At 32.3% G+C, this 14,192-nt stretch overlaps 1 protein-coding gene across 1 annotated transcript; it reads right to left on the reverse strand.

The window, feature by feature from the left end:
- Positions 1-5,933: 5,933 nt before the first annotated feature.
- Positions 5,934-11,679, reverse strand: LOC129939807 (uncharacterized). The gene is made up of 4 exons (XM_056047966.1): positions 11,377-11,679; positions 11,121-11,183; positions 10,863-11,025; positions 5,934-8,687 (listed from the first exon to the last, which is right to left on the reverse strand). Exons 1-4 carry the CDS (start codon positions 11,445-11,447, stop codon positions 6,087-6,089), a joined length of 2,898 nt encoding a protein of 965 aa, XP_055903941.1. The 5' UTR covers positions 11,448-11,679; the 3' UTR covers positions 5,934-6,086.
- Between the last annotated feature and the right edge of the window lie 2,513 nt (positions 11,680-14,192).

The following is a 14,192-nucleotide window of genomic DNA, read 5'->3' on the forward strand; positions in this document are numbered from 1 at the left end:
AGTTACCAGCTGTAAGCCTGTACCATTTTTAAATTGTGTGCGTCAAACTGATTATTTTTGTATTTATTATCAATTAGTATTTCATAGTTGATTAATGCTATGATGCGGTGGTGCTAAACAGGCGAGCTGGGATATTAGTGTTTTAATTTAAAAATAAGGCAGATTCTAAGGAAATTCTCCATAAGAGGTTCCAGTTTAATAACTCGCTGTTTGTGCAGTTTTCATTTATAAGTCTGTGTACTCCCGAAATTTAACACTTTTAACTTTGTCTTGCTTAAAAGTTTGTAGGCTTTCGTGTTGGTTTAAAAAAGTTGTCAGTTGAATTATTCTTAAAAATTTTAAAATTACCAACAATATTGTTCATATAAAGAAATAGTTTAGCTTGAAAGTCTTGTTTTGTTGAATAGATTTTTATTCGAAAATAAATTTTTACCAATAAATGGATGAATGAAATTAATTTGAGAGATGTCAAGAACCGAACATCAAATTTTACCAAATTTGCGTACTATTTTTTGTAGATTTTAACGGACTGTTTAATTTTTATAAAAAAAAACTACTGAATATCGAAAACAATATTTTCTGTGAAATAAAAAAAAACTTTGAAAACAATGTTCTTAATTTTAAAAGCTATTTTAGTCACAAGTAAAATTTTACCAAGTTTTAGTATTGTTTTTTTGTTCAGGTTTTTATTTTTTGTAAAAAAAACTATCAATTCGATTTTTCTAAAAATTATTCTGAATGTTGAAAACAATATTTTTTATTAGTTGAAATTGGAGGGAAGCCATAATCTTAAATTTTTGAAAAGATATTTAAGTTGAAATTCAATTTTTACCAACTTTGAGTAATGTTTTTTTAGGTTTTTATTTTTTATAAAAGATACTGTCAATTCGATTTTTCTCAACATTTTACCAGATGTTAAAAACTTTTTTTTTCGTTGCACAAAACTGTTTTGGAGATAAAATTATTTTGTATTCCTAAAATTTTCGAGGTGACAATTTGTTTTTTGTTTTTTTTTTTTATTTGATTTTTTTTTATTTGGTTTATTTTAGAAGAACTCTTTAGTTTTAATTCAAAAGATTTAAGAATACAAACAAAAATAAATGGTAGTTTTAAAGTATTTGTTTTAAAATTTGAAATATTAAATTTTAATAAAGTGACATACCAAAATTAATATAACATCTTACTAAAGTTTTGAAATTGTACAACATATTTGGGTGTAAAAAAAAATTGTTATTTTTTATTATTTTTTTGGGTTTATATTATTTATTAAACATTACAAACAACTAATGTCAAGTAAAACAGAATTTATTAGTCAGTATTAATGCCCTTTCAACAGCCATGAAAGTTACGATCAGTTATTTACTTCCCATACGATGTTATTGCAATCGATCTAGTTTGTCGAATTGAAAATTTTGACATTTTACGACATTTCAAGGTCCCAAGAGTCTAAATAAAAGATTTTTAGAGAGATGTCCGTACGTCCGTACATTTGGGAAGTTTTCATAGCCCATAGCTCAAGAACTTGTAGAGATATTGACCTCAGATAATAATGCATGCAAATCAAATCAGAAAGGACTCTCAAAAAAATTGAGTGGGGTGGTTTTTCTACCATAGCAATTTAAAAAAAAGCAGAAACTTTGAAAATTGCGCGACTTAGACTATATAAGGTGATAACAACACATGATATTAATGCGGCTTCTCTTCAATGTCTTAATCTTATACAATAAAATTTTGATTGAAATTGAATTAAATCAATCTCACAGAAAATATTGTTTTCAACGTTCAAAATTTTTCATAAAAATACAAGCCTAGAAATATTTATGTATGAGTATAATACATTATAGATATAATAAATTACTAACCAAATCTTCAAAATATTGAAAACAAATAAACTGATAAAACTTAACATTACCTACCTATTGTATCACTGTAGAACTAGTTCCAATATAAAATATTACACTTTTTAACAGCTATGAACTTTTACTTATTGTTCTAATAAAAAAATTTGATTGGAACATGCTTTATAAATTGTAGGGCACGTTTCTTTCTTCATACCATTAAACTGACAATCATAATCGACCAGCAATAATAATAAATTTAACTTGAAACCCTTCGAAATTATGGATAATCACAAAACCCAAGAAGTATACAGAAAATCTTCCTTCACCTTTATTATCTGCACCACCATCTAAGACATGATTTATCCAACTCCATAGTTCAGGCAGGATCCAGAAGCCGAATAAGAATAAGAAGAAGCAGGTGTGCTTTACTGCAGACATGAGACATCATTTGGAAAATCCCTGCCAAACCTAGGTCTCTAATTACACATACACAAAACTTTATCGCACGTACATGTCTGTTTCGTAAATACTCTCAGGAACAATGAGCAAATTATACAAATTACTTCAGATTCAACGAGAAATAATTTGCAATTGCTTTTGATGTGCCTACAAGCTACTCCTGTGCCTCTTGACGCTTGTACTCATAGTAGGTATAGTAAAGTAGAATTTCCATTTCCACTTTTACGTTTTACGAGGACCTCGCAAGGGCGTAAAGGCGAGAACTTGAGTTGATTATTGAAAGCGGTTTGAAGTGTTTTCTGGAACGACAGATACGAGACTTTATCGCATAATGTAAACACTTTCCTACCACATACATCTAACGAGCGAAATATAGCAAAAATTATGCAAGCAATTAAGTCATTATGCTAACACATTCCCTGTCGCAACTCGCAACTCGCAACTTACAAAGAACTCACAACTCACAGGAAACTGTAAGAAAGAGCACAAGTTGTTTTGCCGGTCGATTTGTTATCGGCGTTGGCATCATCGCATCGGTGGGTTCGTATTACCTCGTTCTTTTCGTCCTTGGAGATGGAAAAGCTAGATATTTGCTTTTGCGAACACACGAAATACCTACCAAGACCTTATAAACCCCTTTCAATGGGATGAAAAAATAATAATATAGAAGTTAAGGTTGTGCTTGGGCTCATCACAGCTATAATCCAAGAGTGATAATCCATATGGTAATTTTCTTGGAAATTTGCATTTGTAGAGAAAGTTTTTGTTTTCCTGAAGGAATCCTCCTTTGACTTTTGTATTCAAAACGTGATTGTCAACTTTCTAGATTTTCGATAGAAACGTGTTGTTAGTAAGAAAAACATACATATATGTATAATTCTAAAGATACGGATACCTTATGTAGCGAAATTTCTCATTTAATGTACAATTTTGTAGGTAAGGAGGTACATGTAATTCGTAAGAAAAGTGTGGGTTCCGGAATATATGCATAAATCATCAAATTGTAGTTAAACGATATTACTTAAATCACGGTCCGGAAACGATTTTAGAAATGACTGTCACATTCTACTTACCTGAGTTCGAAGAAAAGCCTTTTTGGAGATGTTATATGTTTGTAGATGTATTAATTTTATTCGCAGAATATTATTTTAGATAAGCGTATTCAATATTTAAATCCAACGATAGAACGATTCTACTGATTTTGCATATTCTACCACATTGCTAAAGAAACCGGTGCCGGTGCGCAAATGTCACAGAAATAACGATCACCTACATTTTCAAAGCTCTATTTTCAATTGTATTCAAAAGGCTCAGGTACGTTATTGGAGAACCAGCCCAATTATACTTGAGTTTTGGAAAATTAAAAGCTTTGTAAATTATAACTAGATCAGAAGAGGAAACAAATAGCATGATTTTCGGAGAAAACCGAAACACTTAGCAGCATTTTTTATATCAGAGTTGAACCCGTCCAATACAATTCGAGTGGAACGATCCGAAAGGAAATTTCTAACCTAACAGAATCTCTCATCAATACCAAAAGCACGCATTTTCTATAAGAGAGTTTGATACCAAACTCTATCAAACGCCTTTGAAATATCAAAACGATGTAAAGAGTGAGATAAACTATGAGATCACCAGTGGACCTATTCTTACGAAAGCCATACTGCTGCAAATTGGCTGTATCAATCGAACTTACAAAAGTAGTGTCATTTGAAATAAGCGTAGAAACCGACGAACACGTATAGAGTTGCACACGTTTTTAAAAATGACCAGGCATTTTTACTTATTTTGGCACATTGTAGTGTTTTTTGTCGTAATATCTGGTCATGGAAAAATTTAATGCAACCAAAATGTCTGTTGCAGGTCTTTTTAGCTTGTTTGGCCTTATTCGGTTATCCTCAGTGGAGTTGACCCTATAAATACGGAAACTTACATCTTTGTTCCTATAATAACCTTTTTAAAGATGGAGTGTAATGTAATGTAATTTCTATTCTATTTTTGAAACAAAGGTGTCCTTTATCGTTTTTTTAATTTCAACCCACATGTGCTTAAATCAAAGAACTTAAAGGGCTTTCTATTGATTTTAGTCTGCAAAAAGTATTTTTTCTAAAAGTCCAAACAGCATTTTTTTCTTTTATTCCAAAATTTGCCCGAAATTCAGATACTAAATAAAACAGTGGAAGTGTTTAATTGTAAATATTATTCCTATTTAAATTTCAAAATCAATTGCTATGAGTTAGTATCGTTAAACATCAGAATCGGTTTGACCGATTTCGATATATTTGCATTTTTGTGTTCGTTATAGTTGGTTGGTTTGCAAAAAAAAGAAAATTTAAAAATAAAAACCCACCATCTCTTTAACGTTGTCTCTTCAATGTGGCAATATATGTAGACATTTAGATTAACAGCTATAATGCTTGTATTTTTACAATAAGATCAAAGAACAAGTGTATTTTCAAAACAATCTTTAGATTGGTGACAACAGTTAAGCTAACTAGCACGACCGTCAATTCAAAATTGTATCTATATACGGTTGTTTTCGTCTAAGTCATCCGATATTGTTATTAATCAAGATGAAGTTGTTTATTATCCTACGGAATTGCCTGATAACTACAACTAAAACTTGATTCCGCCATCGTCATTACTTTTTTATCATGATTTAGTAATGTTTAAACTGTTTAGTAAATAACTAAATATTTCAAACATGTATGCATAGTATCACATTCATCACAAGCTACCAACTATATAATAAAATTGACAGTTTGTCGGAATTGTATGTACTAGGTATTTTTAAAAGTGCCATCTAAAGTTTTTTTTAACAGGTACTGCCTGTTGCGAGGAATTGACAAATTCTCCAAGAGTTATTCTTGTCATGAAAATTGCTTTCTCAAATAAGCCGTTCGGATTCGGCTTAAAACTGTGGATCCCCTCAATTCTTACCAACAATATTCACACATAATAACAATGTTATATTGTTAATAGTAAAAAAAAGAAAATTTTAACAGGAAAGTGCAGTACCATTTTTCATAACATTTTTTAATTGTTTAATAAATTATATATACTTTTTCTCCACAAGAAAAATTTTTGCACTTAGCCGTTGGGTTACGGGGGCAACTCCACTTTCGATTTTTCGAATAGAATAGAAGATAAAACCACGATTTACAATGAAAAGGACATAAAAAGTATATATCAGTATTTTTCCAAATTGCCAAGAAATAAAAACTTTTGATCAAAATACTTTTTTAGCACCTTATTTTTATTTTTTAGCTTTCAAACAGCCATATTGCAAGTTGTGCATTTTCCAATTTACCAATCTACCAATTTTTTAATCAAAACAAATAGCTTATAATTTGTAGACTGTAAAGTTAATTGAAGAAATATGTATATAATTACTTAATTCAACTTTTTAGTAGAAAAAAAAAGAAAAATGTTGCAATTAGCAATCCAGATATTCCAGAAAAATGTAAATTAGAAAATAAGAATTCATGGCCGTGCAACTTAGGTCACAAAAACATCATGTGAAACCTGTGAAAAACCCATATCATTCCCTGCTGTTGTAATTACCTTCAAAATACGATACTATACACAAGCTCTACAAAAAAATATGTACATACGAGTAAATAAATATCAGAATTATACTTATTTTTGAATAACATTTTATTAACTAAATCACTTTTAACATAAAGTTGAGGAACTGCTGAAAAAACAATCGGTTTTATAGTACAAAAGCTTACATTTTTATACATCCCGTCCTGTTGTTTTATCTTATAGAAGTATTTGTTGTATTTAATTATTTGAAAAGTCAAAGTCACTTTCGCTGGAAAGACCTCCTTGCTTCTGTTGGGAAGAACTTTCGTCCGTTTCGCTATCAACGAAATTGACTTTTTTTTTCTTTTTTATTGCTATATCACTATTTTTTTCTGTGGCTAATATTGAAGTAGGATGGCTTTTTATTTGCGTGGTCTCTGGGTTTGATGTTGCTTGTGGTTCTGTTGGCTCCTCATGTAACTCTTGGCCGACGCTCTCTAAAACTTTATTATTATCTATTTCTATGTTTGAAGTTTCCTGCTCTGTTGAAAAGCTTTCTTCAATTTCATTATCAGAAACTTTTTGATTAACTTGTTGATATGATCCTTCTGTGTTAGCCTCATTATAAGTTTCAGCTTCATTTTGTGCATTTGCCTCATAATTGGCGTATTGTTCAGCGTACTGATCTCCCTGGTATTCTTGGTTGTAAGCTTCTGGTGCATACCCGGATTGATTAGTTCCATCGTATTGTTCCTGACTGTAATCGTATGGATAGTCACTTTGGTCGTATTCAGTTTGATATTGAGAAGCATCGTAATTTTGATAGTCTGCTGCATAGTTATCAGGTTGAAGATATTGTCCATCCTCGGTACCAGGGTAATCTTGCTGGGGCACAACTTCACCCAGTGTTGCTGCATTTGGATCTGAATAACCATATTCCTGTACATTAGATTGCTGGGACGCACCTTCTTCGAGTCCGAGTGGCACTGCACTTTGATCTGAATAATTATAGTTCTGTTCATCAAACTGTTGTTCTTCTATTGATCCAACATTGTGACTGTAAGAATAACTTCCCTGATTATTTTCTGCTTCTAAATTAGGTTTTGCTTCAATTTGCTCAATTTCCGTTGCATATGGTTCCACTTGCTGATGCCCTGTCCCCATCACCGGATCCTGTTCATATGAGTCCTGCTCCAAATTAGTATACCCATATCCCTCAGTTTGCTGAGAATTTTGCTCAATTTCCTTATCGTCTCCTCCATTTCCTATTAGGTTATCTGATGATAAGACGGTAGCATCAGAAAAGCTGAAGTTTTCAGGTTTCGTCAGTAACTCTCCGTAAATGGCAGTTTCAATATTTTCAATCGACATTTTCTCTTTCTTGTCAAAGGGTGGAGGGTGGTAGATATCTGTGCTGGGATTTGTATTGGGATCCATGCGTGTATTTTTAGTGTTTTCTTTATTTTCACCTACATCACCATCAATAATTGCAGTGGTTCTATTACTTGCTCGAGTGCTTTCATCTTGGGAATTTTTTGTCCCATTAAATAAAGTTATTTGTTCCGTATCCCTACTGGGATCTATGTTTCTGGCAGGAGAAGTATTAGATATGTGTTTCTCCGTCTTATATTCCAATGGTTTCTTCATAAATGTAAGGGCTTCATCACCAATACTTTCTATGCTACATTTACCATCCAAAGGAGCAGAGGAGGCCGATGAAGTGTTCTTTTCGTTTTCATCCACGTCGTTTATATTTTCATCGTCTCTGACATTCGTTCCATCGATTTTTTCTGTTTTTCGTATTTGAAGTGTTGTCGTGATGTTATCAATGCTGAGCTCTTGAGGAGCCGAGCTAATGGGAATGGGGTGATTTTTCTCATACGGTTGTTCCATTTCTTTTATATAGTTGATGTACTTGCTGTCGTTGTCGTTGTCAGTACGGAAATCAATGGTATTAGGTATGTATCCTTCATGTACAATCCTCCTCCCTTCTTGAATTCGTTCCTCTTGGAAGGAGTTATTCGGTTTAATGTTAGGTAATTTATCAACCTTAAAACTTTGATAGGAAGCTGGCAAATTCTTATTGAACATTGGTTTTCCAGTTTGCTTAAAGTTCTGGAACTCCTGACTGTTTTCTTCGTTTTCTTTGTGCTCTAAATCATCGTGTTTCTTAGGTTCAGGTTTATTGCCACATACTGGCTGTTCAGAAATCAGTTTGTCGGATTGCGTTCTATTTGGAATTGTTTCATTAGCTTTAACATCAGAAGGTGGAAGAAATGAGGGGGTTCCAAATGTAAACTCAAAATGTGGCCTGGATTGTTTAATGCCATCATCAGATGCGAACAATTGTTTGGTATGTCTTTCTACTGATGGTGTTTGCTGGTAATCTGGTTGTTTCAAGTAGGACGATTGGACCACGTTATATTGCATTGGGGGAATTGATGTACCCTCCTGAAGGTATCCAATAGGAAAATGAGAGTAATCAAAATAGTAGTTGGGTTGGATTTTCTTATTTTCAGTGCTAAGTGATGAAGAGGGAAGAGTTGCAGTGTTCGGAAGCGCTATTAGGACTCCTGGAGGTGTACAGCCAACCGTCCAGCCTGGTTGATATAGGTTTTGTTCATTTGGGATTGGTACAACCACAGGTAATGGAATTCTTTTTAAATGAGGAGTGTTGTTGATTGACGACGAAGAAAACATTTGAAAATCCTCTTTCGTAATAGATTTTTCATCAGGTCTTAATGCCGTTCCTATATTAGATGGCCTCTCAATCGAACGGAGTGAAACCGCAGGAATGCTTTGGAGTGTTTTCATTGCACACGATTGTACAAGTTTTGAAAAATATAATTCATATTGAAGCTGTAATATAAAATAGAAGCAAAGCTAAAATTTGCATTTAAAATTATTAAAATAAATAGTTTAAAAAAATTCAATTACAAAATTTTTATTTATTCAAAAAATGTTTAAATCAATTTTGAACAATATACTCTAAAATTATTTATTTCTTGTTAAGAGCATTTAAAGTTTAAATAAGAAAATGAATTGGGCTATATAACAAAGAAACAAATAATACTCAATAATATTTCTTTTTAAAAAATAATACATAATGCAAACTAAAAGGTCAAATATTTACAAATAAGTCTTTGTATTTGTAAAACATTTTTTGTTAAGATCAAAAAACAAATTAAAATTAATCGGTAAACATTTCTGAAAGTTACATCCATTTGATTCCAAAACCATTATCACTTGAAAAGGAAGCGAAAACGAAAAAAAATATCTCAAAAATTGTTCGATATCAAATGATCTCAGGAATCAATGATTTTCTTCAATGCAGAGGTCGGTGGTACATCCTATGTGTAAATAGATGTTTAAATAATTAGTTTGAAATTGATTCTGTTGCAGTGAAATAAAATTAGGCCCACATGTATGCAAAACTCTGTTTACAAAAAGTCCTTGCATTTAAAAAATTAAACTTATACCTGTAAAATATGTTTCTTTCAAAAATTTAAATCTCATTTAATTAATAAAAAAAAATTTACACATGTTTTTCGAAAATCTTTAGAATTAATTTCGTACACATAAAATGTTTCAGGTTTTTCTTAAAAATATATATTTTTTTTAAATATACGTTTTACATTGCAGTTTCGTTAAAAAAATTGGATAATTTTTGGAGAAATCGAAATTGGAAAAAATGAAAAATAATTAAATATTTTTTTTTTAAATGCAAAAAAAAAAATCAATGACATTTTCAATCATCAAATATTGAAATTGGTAGAGTAGTTCTTAAGAAAAATTAAAACCATAATAATGGTTCTATGGTGGCACTAGTGCTCATATAGAGCAATACAAAAATGTTTTATTTTTGTTTCGATTTTGAGAAAATTTGAGTTTGGGACTGCTTTTGTTTTAAGTCGTAAACAAATGAAAACAAAAAAAAAACGAGAACTCATTTGACAGAAGATTGGGCTGTCGTGGCGAGGACAGACAGACGGACGGGATCAGGGGACCCACATTTTTCGACTTATCTATTATCGTAAAGTCATGTGCGATTAGAATAACCTCGAGTTCAAAAATTTTTTAAGAAGTAGTTCTTTTATGTCGTAGTACCCGTGGCATGATGGTAAGTGCGTTGAACTGTCATGCAAGAGGTCTTGGGTTCGATCCTTGCCTGTGCCACCTAAAGTTTTATTCACGGGTACTGCCTCTTGCGAGGAATTGACAAATTCTCCAGGAGTCACTCTTGTCATGAAAAAGTGCTTTCTCAAATTAGCCGTTCGGATTCGGCATATTTTAGTTCCTTTATGTAGCGAGTAAAAGCAACAAATTTTCACTTATCATTGCAATTATAAGGTTAAACAACTTTTTGATATACCTAAAGCCTAATTAACGGAAACCTACTGAAATATGCGCAAAGTTTTCATAATAGACGTCTTTACATTTAAAGCTTAATACATACAAAAAATGTACATTATATTGCAAGTAAAAGTCATATCTCAACTAGTAAAGAAACGAGTTACAGCTATGTAATTTCAAAACTACAACTTGGATTTTAAATATAATTATTTATCTTTTTGGAAAATTTTGAATAAAGTTTGTTTAGAAAGTTTGAATTATTGTTGCTGCATTCGCTCAAAATATTTCTGAAACAATAGGTACTGACTCCTAGAGATAAACATCTTCAAAAATTTATATTAAAGCTATGTCCCGCCATCCATAGCTATACTCTTTTCACTGCAGAAATAATATTAAATTGCTTTATATGCAAATTACGTCATATGCCTTTGCCAATATAATATTTTCAAACTTTTCGGAATCCATAAAAGAAACACAGGCATATCCATAATAATCAAAACAACCAACGATATAAAAAGTTATAGTCGCAATGCGTCGTCGTCTTCGTCGTCATCGTTCAGGATATTAGTTTCTTACTTCATCAAATAAATTCAAATGAGTTTTTCATGATAACAAAAAAGTTGGTAATAAAATGGCATTTTTTCGAAACTGTACTTCTACGTATGAATAGCTTCAACTAACCTTCATCATTTTAAGTCGTTCACTTCTAGCTGATAATGCTGCTGCCTGCTGGTCTATCCGCTCCAACATTTCCACCAGCTTCCGATTACGTTCATTTCTTTTTTTTTGTTCATCCAAGAATTGTTGATACTTTAGCTGGCTTCTTGACCTTAATGTCCTCTCACTTTACACAAAAATAGAATGGAATTATTATGGAAAATCTACCATGTTCCCCCACTTTGCATAAAGCAAAACAAAGCAAGGCACAAAATAACTTACTGCTCGTTTCGCTTTTTCATTATCTGCTCCAGTTTTTCCTCCAGCTCCTGACGATTATCCTCACTTTTTACATAAGAAGAACACAAACAAAAATATCCAGCGCACGGAACGTACAGAGCCACAAGAAAAAAGAAAAGAAATTAATATGATTTTTGTCAACATTTTAAGATGGTTAGTCTCCTTTGAAGTATTTCGTGTAGGATCAAATAATATCAAGACCAAAAAGAAGGTAAGTTATATTTTATATCGCTCCTACCTTCGATGTAGTTTTTCCTGGAGCAGCTCCACTTGTAACTTATAATTTTCCACTTCTGATTGAGGATGCATCCTCGTTGAATTTTTGTTTTTTTTTTTGTGGTCCTTGTATTATTTTTGTTTGTTTATTTTTTGAGAATTGTATGCCTGGCACAGTTGGTAAGAAGATTCAGATTTTTTACTTTCTTACTTATTGGGAAACGTTATTTATTTCTGATATTTTATAAGTACAACTAAACGTAGAAATGAACAAACTAAATTGTAGGACATTCCTAAAGAAACGACAATGTCATGTACATTAATTATTGTTTTGCACTAGGTTAAGTCCTGGTTAGCAACCTATTGTTGCTGTTTGGACTCTGCTCCTAGTTACGGTATCGATTTTATTTCATTCGTTCGACTCAACTAAATGGAAGTAGGTACAATGAGTTTTTATACCAACAAAACAATTATAATGGGGAATATACAAGGGTAGTATCAACCCTCATTTACAGTGGTGGAATTAACACTCACTGAGCCTTAACATTAAAACGTAAGCGGTCTGGTAAAATGTATACAAAAAGACGGTGGCGGGCTTTTGGAGGCAAATATGCGCGTAGTTAAGGGAAGGGTTTAAGGGCTAAGTTCAAGATTGCTTAGGTGTCTAGCATATATTTTTCTTTGGAGTGATGAAGAACAAACAAGTTAAAATTGGTTAGTTTTAGGGATAAAAATTATAAGAAATGAACTAATTGAAAACCAAAATATATGTATGTAACAACATTATTTATCGGACATTATATAGGTTCCCATAATAAGTGTATGTTAAGAGTGCAAGATCAAATATTTTTAGTTCTGTCTAAATTCATAGGGCTTGCTTATTACATATCAACGATTTTTCGTGCTTATTTCCGGCCGGCGGCGCGAAGGCGCTTTATGCCCTATGTGCGGTTTGCCAAAACTCAAGTTCTGGCCTTATGTCCCATTCAATCGGTGTAGGCCATAATTACCTGCATAAGCAAACAGCAAAAGCACTGCACATAATAATTACGTTTGTACATCTGCATAAGTAGAATTTCGCTATCGCCTATTGGATTCTTGTTTAAATCCGCTGCTAACAATATTTGTATCGAGCATAGCCTAAGCTCTAGGTCAATAGCTAAATATATGCTAACATAGGTACATATTTACAAATATAACATTCATAGCAGGCATTTCACCTACTCGTACAATATTCTACCAGATGCGCTTGGTTCGCTTGCGTTTAGATGTTTTTTTTAATGGTTTTGTTTACGTGCCGTTTGCTGGTCACAGTTGGCTTACTTACTATCGCTATCACTAGTTTAGCCGCGGCGGCGTGGCGTTGGCTTCTGTCCCTGCCAAACAGGAAACAATTGCAATTCTTTCAATGCCCATGCACTCATGGTACATGTTGCCGCAAACATTGCTTCGAATTTCCAGGACACCAACAACAACAACTACTCAAAATAACTAACGCTTGTTCGTTAGATAGAAACAAAAGGCAAAAAATTATCCCTTTGTTGTTGACAAAAATTTCCCAGATAAACCTGATGCTACTAATAATATCAATGCCTCACCTGCTCACAAAACAACAACAATATTCAACTGAAACTCAATGGAGGTTGTACGTTCGCGTGTAGATATAAAAAAATATTTTACAGGATATGATTCAGGACTTTGAACAATTTTAATTACATATCTGGATGTGAGACGATAATTCTCATTGTTTTAATACCTATATGTTTTTTTAATGAAATGATCTGGCTTCTGGGTTCTGGCTCCTAGCTGGCACTACTAGTTGCTCTTCTTGATTTACTTACCATTTGTATGTTTTAATTAAAAAGGTAGGACTTTTCCATGGAAAAAAAATGTTTGTGAGTGTGCGTTCAAATGGTCTTATAAAATGTATGTATACATATATTTAAATTAAGGTAGCCCAGGGAAAATTTTGGAGCACCATTCAAATTCCCAATTTGAAAGAGAGGAATATTAAAATTTCGGATAACCAACTGGCAGGGTAGCTGCACACGAAGCAAAATATTAAAATATGATGAAGTGGCATTAAATAAACCAGTTTTCGATTTTGGTACATGTGGAGTACAGAACAGGGCCTAACAGCCAATCTTTAGGATATAATCGACATTTGCCTTTTATAAATTGTAATCAAATTGTCGGGGGCCGGCCGGCCGTAGCAAGGATTTAATTTCAGGAGTGACGTTAAAGCCAAAAATATAAAGTGAACTTCTTTGTTTTGTATCATCATAAGTCAAAGCTGGGATTTTTGATGAGAAATTTAAACTACTTTAAATGTCCTTTTATATTAAAATATCTTTTTGTTAGATTCGTTAGACCGATTTCGGAACACTGTTGTGCCGTTTGGACTAAATACTATAAAAATGCGTCAAATAAAAAAGAAAGTATTTGAAATCGTACCCTTGCCCTCATGAAAAGCTCTAAGTGGTTTAATTAACTTAAAAAGTCTTAAATCTAAAAAAGTTTACTTTTGTTTAAGTTGCTTTTAAAATTATATACAGCGGCTTGTTGTTTAAGATCAACGGATACCAATTTTGTCTCTATATCATTTTATTAGACTAATCATGGTATCAACAGCTTTTCATATTGCAAAAACACTTTCATATAATATTGTTAGTATATTTGTTTGTACTCTTTTGATTCGTTTTTCATAGGAAAAAGTTAACACGTACGCCAAGTTTCATTAACTTACTATTATGTTTAAGTTTTTGTCGATACTATTTTACCTCCTGTACTAAAAACATCATTACTTCATAAAAAGGCCATAACTTTTCTTAGAATTTT

The sequence above is a fragment of the Eupeodes corollae genome, chromosome 1 (assembly GCF_945859685.1).
Source record: "Eupeodes corollae chromosome 1, idEupCoro1.1, whole genome shotgun sequence".
NCBI classification, from domain to species: Eukaryota; Metazoa; Arthropoda; class Insecta; order Diptera; family Syrphidae; genus Eupeodes; species Eupeodes corollae.

What these genes read in the sequence shown, in the direction of transcription:
- LOC129939807 (XM_056047966.1), bottom strand. Translation starts at nt 11,447, where the DNA reads ATGCATCCTCAATCAGAAGTGGAAAATTATAAGTTACAAGTGGAGCTG. An exon ending in CAGGAAAAACTACATCGAAG is followed by an intron (nt 11,184 to 11,376) that starts GTAGGAGCGATA and finishes TTATGTAAAAAG; the next exon opens with TGAGGATAATCGTCAGGAGC. An exon ending in AACGACTTAAAATGATGAAG is followed by an intron (nt 8,688 to 10,862) that starts GTTAGTTGAAGC and finishes TTTATATTACAG; the next exon opens with CTTCAATATGAATTATATTT.